Below are 5,751 nucleotides of genomic sequence, written 5' to 3' on the forward strand. Positions count from 1 at the left end.
ACACAACAACAACAATATGCCAGAAACTGCCCTGGGATTGGGAATTTTTTTCTGAACAAGAAATAGGAAGTCCCTGCCCTCATAGGTCTTACATCCCTGAAGGGGATGGGGGATTGTAAAGATAAAGTCACACAGCTGGTAAGTGCTTATGGCCAGATACATACCCTATTGTAGAAGGTGTTCTCCCTCACCTCTTCCTCCTCCGTGTGCACAAGGGGAAAAGAGTCAAGTGTCAGTGTCACATTCAATGAAAAGTGGGGAGAGGAGGGCAAATGTGGAGGGGGCTTGGATACCCAGCCCAGGGACTTCAGCCTTGGCAGCAAGTGTGGGCTGTCTGCCCCATCTCTTGCCTGATTCACATCCTATTCCCACCCCAGATCCAGGGCTGAGCTCCGTGCACCATGAACCCCACCATCATCATCGCTCTCCTGCTGACAGGTACTGGGCAAGGCAGGGCTGGGAGTCCAGCCACCCTGGCTTCCTCCCCCTCAGAGATGCTAGCTTCTTCTACACAGAAGGTGGAGGTGAAAGAGGGACAGAGGGCTCTTTTTCATCCTTAAATCAGCAATTTCCCCAAACGTAACTCAGCTTCTGAGTGTCTGAGGTGGTTTTTGGAAATACAACTCCCTGAGACCTACCTCATGCCATTGAATTAAATCTCCAAATGGGAACCAGAAACCTGGATCTACTCCCTAAGACTTCCTGCCCTTGGAACACGCCACTGAGATTCAGGACTCAAGCAGACTAGGGAGTGATGCTGGGGTCTGCAGTGGGGAAGTTGAGCTAGCCTTTGGGGTCCCCTGGTAGGAAAGGGGCTAAGAGAGCAGACCCCTCTGCCCTCCCTGACCAGGCCCCATCTCTGCTTTTAATGTATGTGGAAGACTCCCTGCTCCACAGGCTCTTCCCAACTCGGAGGGGGCACTGCTGGTGCCAGTCTTTCAGGTTGCCTGGGGGCAGAAGGTGACAAGCCTGACAGCCTGCCTAGAGAACCAGAGCCTGCGCCTGGACTGCCGCCATGAGAACACCACTGCCTTGCCCATCCAGTACGAGTTCAGCGTGACCCGTGAGACCAAGAAGCACGTGATCCATGGCACTGTGGGAGTGCCTGAACACTCATATCGCACCCGGACCAACTTCACTAGCAAGTACAACATCAAGGTCCTCTACTTAAATGGCTTCACCAGCAAGGACGAGGGCACCTATGCATGTGAGCTCCGCCTCTCTGGCCAGACTCCCACTGTCTCCAACAGGAACATCTCAGTCTTCAAAGGTGAGGCAAGCACCCAATGAGACCAAGTGAGCTGGGGGAGGCAGGCTGAGGAGGAGCAGACAAGGCTATAGCCAAAGGCAGTAAGCAGTCCTGGCTGGACTGGTGAAGAGAGGGACCACTCTACTCCCTCTCCCACAACTGCTGTCTCGTCCCCTAGGGAATGAATGGGAGGAGTTGTGAATGCAGGAAGGAGAGTTGTGAATGGGGGGAAAGTGTCAGTCTTCATTGGGAGAGGCAGAGTGATGTTGGGAACATTTGCACCATGACTCTGGACAAGTGTCTGGGAAACAGACCATAATACCTACCTCCCCACAATCGTGATCATGTCTAGTAAGGATTTAGTAAGATGATATGTGTTCAGAGGAAAGATGGTTGTCCTGCTGAGACCTGGTTCCATGATCATTGTGATATTAGGACAATACTCCTTGCTTTGTATCTGTTCCTATCTAAGTCCTGGTCTCTCTTCTTTCCTGTTCTGTCCCCTACCCACTTATCTCTCCACAGACAAACTGGTCAAGTGTAAGGGCATAAGCCTGCTGACCCAGAATACCTCATGGCTGCTGCTGCTCCTCCTCTCCCTGCCTCTCCTGCAGGCAATGGAGTTCATCTCCCTGTGACCTGTTGTGCCCACAGAGGATACAGGAAGCCACAAGGCCCAGTCCAGAGATCCCAGTTCTCTGAGTCGGTTGACTCCCTCCCCCCAGTCCCTCACACACCTTGGGGAGGAATGAGGACCCCACCCCTCATGAGGAACCCCAGTGCTGCATGCCAATATCTACCCATCCTCACTGCCACCCACCCCCACAGCCCCTCACACCCTCTCCACACACCACTGGCTGTCTTTTGTACTCTCTGTTCCAGAGCTGCTTCTGTCTGGTTTATTTAGGATTTATCATTCCTTTTCTTTGGGAATTTGTGAAAAGGAAAGCCAGAGTTAGAGAACTGATGGACAGTGAGAGGATAGGGTGGGTAGTGGGATAGAAAGATAACCAATCCCTAGGGGACCATCCTTGCCCAATGGGGATCAGAGGCTGGGAAGAGGCCTGCATGAGAAAGGGGTGGGGTATCTGGGGCTAGCACTAATGTGGTTTGTGCTGAGACTATTCCTTAGCAGGCAGGGATGGTGCCTGAAGACCCCAGAGGTGAGGGCCCCACCAAGCATTTGTGGCCATTATGTAAGAGAGAGAACAAAACATCTCCCAAATAAGCCTGGGGCCAGGGGCACAGTCCAGTGAGAATGCAGATGCCATGCTCCATGCTAGAAGCAATGCTGATAGGAGGCTGGCTGAAGGGGTAAGAGGTGAGGCTACATCATCCCTCCCTACCTAAGGAAGCCAGAAATCTGAGCCCTTGCCTGACCAGCAGTAGAGGGTGGCAGAGGAGAACAAGCTCCTCTACAGGTTGTCCAATCCCCTCTAAAAGAGCTTCCAGAACTGACCTGGAGTCAACAATTTGGGTTGGCTGGAGTCCCAGAGCCCAGCCCCACAAACATTGACCCAGGTATTTCTATGGGAGACTCTTCTCCCTCCTCTATCAGTGCCAGCCCTTGCTGGCTGATACCTGAGCCCCTCAGCCACCTGCCCCACAGGACTCAGGGCCTCTGGGGACCTGAAGAAGGCCATGGAATGAGACCCAGGGGCAAGACACATCTTGGGAGGTGGCTTTTCCCAATACCTGGCTCCCCACCAGCAGCCCTGCCCTGTCCTGTGACCATGTGTAGTGCCACCACAACCACAGTTTATGGCATCTCGGGGGGGGGAGGGGTGCTGCAGAAAACCAAGGCTCTGGAATCGTCCTTGTGTCTCATCTCTGCTTTGTTCCTCCATCATCCCAGCCCTGCTTCCCTTTCCTCAGCTGGCATCTCCATAGACAGGAGGTCTAATTTGTCACCTTGGAAGCTGGGGGACACCACTTTTTCCTCTTCCCTGCCTTACACCAGTCCTTCCTCTCCCCTTCTCCCCCAACTTTTAGTGGCACCCCAGCCCCCCACCTCCACCCACCGCTGCATGCTGGGCTTCTTTTCAGGAAAACTAACATGACATGTTTGCTCAAATAAATAAATGTTCCGTCTCTGATGACTCACCTGGCTGAAACCACACACCTGCCAATGTGTGGGTCAAGCCACATGGCACTGATATAGATATGCAAGTGTCATTGTGCTACCAGCACTGAGGTGTGGAGGCAGCATTCTCTTCTCAGACCTGGTTTTCCTTTGGAAATGCCCCTTAAGATACCTCTCAGACTGAGAGGGCAAATACTGAAATCACAGAGAGGAAGCACAGAGGGAGGGTGGGACAGGAGAGGGTGTCAGCAAGGTGTAAGGGGGAGGGAGCATCTCCTCTTTTCATCCAAAAGCAGTGGCCCAAGAAAGGGCTAAGGACCACTACCATTCTCTTGGGGGAGGGAGGGAACACTCTCTACCCTGACCCCTTCCCCTAACAGTAATGAGTAAAACATGAACAAGCATTGGGGTCACGCTGGGATTGGCGGCTAGAACAGGGTCACAAGGTGTTTCTGAGTTCCGGGTCCTTGTAGGAATTGGGGAGGTAGTCTGGAGGCAGCCTTTCTGCTTTGCTGGGGACTGTGGAGGGGGAAGGTGGCGACTGCCCAGAGCTGACTCATTTGGTATTTAACACTGGGTGAGATGATTTTTCTGAGCATTTTGCTGAAAGACCCTAGTTCTAAATTTATGCCACTCGCTCCCACTCTTGCCACCTCCCGTCTACGCCTCTATGTTGTCAGTGGTCCCCATAGTGACCATGCCCAAAGAGAGAAGGAAAAGCCTGTGGAGGAGGCAAACACACTGTCACAGGCTGTCCCTGAGTCAGTCAGCAGGGTGCAAAGACCCCTTGAAACACAGACCTCCTCCTGTCTGCCCTGCTTGCAGCTCCAACCACCATGGGTAGGGGACAGGTCTTTCATTTTTAATAAATCACTTCATTTTTGTTAAGAACATACACATCAAAAACATGCCAATTCAGGTAATTTCTGCACTGATATTTCAGTGAAGTTGATTGCATTCTTTGAGTTGTGCAACCAGTCTCAGTCTCCTTTTCTGAGTTGCTTCTCCCCCATTAACATACATTTATGTCCCCTAAGGTTCCTATGTAAACTTTCAAGTTGCTGTTGTCAGTCTGATCACATACAGTTTAAAAGAGCATAATGCTCATGGCAGACATCCTTTACTAGTTAAGCTAAACTATTATTTGGTTTTAAGATGAATTCAGGGGTATTTTTGGTTTAAGGTTTCAAGATTATCTCAGGGTAATAGTTTCAGGGGTTCATCCAGTTCCAGAATATCTGCAGGCCATGAGAATTTGAAATTCTCTTCTGCATTTTCCCCCTTTTGATCAAGTTTCTTCTATAGAGAATCTTGATCAAAATGTTCAGTAATGGTAGCCATCCAGTTCTATTAGTCTTATGGCAAAGGAGGCAGTTATTCTGCTTCCTCCTCCTGTTCCTGACTCTCCTTCCTCTGTTGCTCCAGGCAAATAGACATCAATAGTTGTGCCTTGGATGGCTGCTTGCAGGCTTTTAAGACCCCAGGCACTAGGAAGTAAAACAAGCAATAAACATGTTATTAGACTAGCATTAGTCCCATGAAACTATAACCCCAAACCTCCAATCAAAGAACCAAATCCCAAGAGGTTTTTGGTTGTACATAAGCAGCCTTGGCAGCTACTTTTTTTTTTTTTTTTAATCATTGTTGTAGATTATATCTATCACATAACTTGCCAATTCAGCTTTTTACAGTTATACAACTTACAGTAATTGGCTGTATAACCCTACCCATCATCAATGGAATTTTTCCACGACTGTAAATTGAAACTCAGTACTCCATAAGCAATAATCCCTCATTTCCTTCCCATCCTACACTTGGTAAGCACTAATAAACCTTAGTCTATATACATTTGCCTGTTCTTGTCTTTTTATTTATGTGAGATCATACAATATTTGTCCTTTTATCATTGACTTATTTCACTCAGAAATTCATCTCAAGGAAATGGCTCACACAGTTGTAGAGGCTGGCAAGCCCCAAGTCCACCAAGCTGGAGGCTTCTCCTGACACAGGTGCAGAGGCTGATAAACCCAAGCTCATCAGGCAGTATAGCAGGCTGCTGGCTTTTAGAGGATATCTATTCCAAGACTGGCAGTTAAAATAGCATACTTTAACTCCCAGACTGAGAAGACAACAATCCCAAGATCAGTAGGAAATATGGCAAGCCACTGGTTCAGGTTCAAGAACCAGAGGTGATTATGAGTTAGATGCAGGATCAAGACACAGCAGAAAAGCCTAAATATTTTCCCAGGATGCTCATATATACATTGGAAGCAGTTCACACTTTTAAGGACACTTCCTTTCAGCAGATTGGCTGTTCATAGCACATCTCATCATGAAGGGGATTACATTATGTCAGCTTTCATCATGGGTGATGATTACATTATAATTGCTTAAACCACTGTGGTAGTTAAGTTTGTGT

At 49.1% G+C, this 5,751-nt stretch overlaps 1 protein-coding gene across 1 annotated transcript; it reads left to right on the plus strand.

Annotated features, from left to right (window-relative positions):
• Positions 1-401: 401 nt before the first annotated feature.
• Positions 402-1,887, plus strand: THY1 (Thy-1 cell surface antigen). Its single transcript, XM_042780369.1, has 3 exons — positions 402-438; positions 986-1,270; positions 1,775-1,887. Exons 1-3 carry the CDS (start codon positions 402-404, stop codon positions 1,885-1,887), a joined length of 435 nt encoding a protein of 144 aa, XP_042636303.1.
• Positions 1,888-5,751: the final 3,864 nt, after the last annotated feature.

The sequence above is a fragment of the Orycteropus afer genome, unplaced genomic scaffold (assembly GCF_000298275.1).
Source record: "Orycteropus afer afer isolate SDZICR_OR568_19922 unplaced genomic scaffold, OryAfe1.0 scaffold00036, whole genome shotgun sequence".
Taxonomy (NCBI): Eukaryota; Metazoa; Chordata; class Mammalia; order Tubulidentata; family Orycteropodidae; genus Orycteropus; species Orycteropus afer.

What these genes read in the sequence shown, in the direction of transcription:
- THY1 (XM_042780369.1), top strand. Translation starts at nt 402, where the DNA reads ATGAACCCCACCATCATCATCGCTCTCCTGCTGACAG. An exon ending in CATCGCTCTCCTGCTGACAG is followed by an intron (nt 439 to 985) that starts GTACTGGGCAAG and finishes CAGCCTGCCTAG; the next exon opens with AGAACCAGAGCCTGCGCCTG. An exon ending in GAACATCTCAGTCTTCAAAG is followed by an intron (nt 1,271 to 1,774) that starts GTGAGGCAAGCA and finishes ATCTCTCCACAG; the next exon opens with ACAAACTGGTCAAGTGTAAG.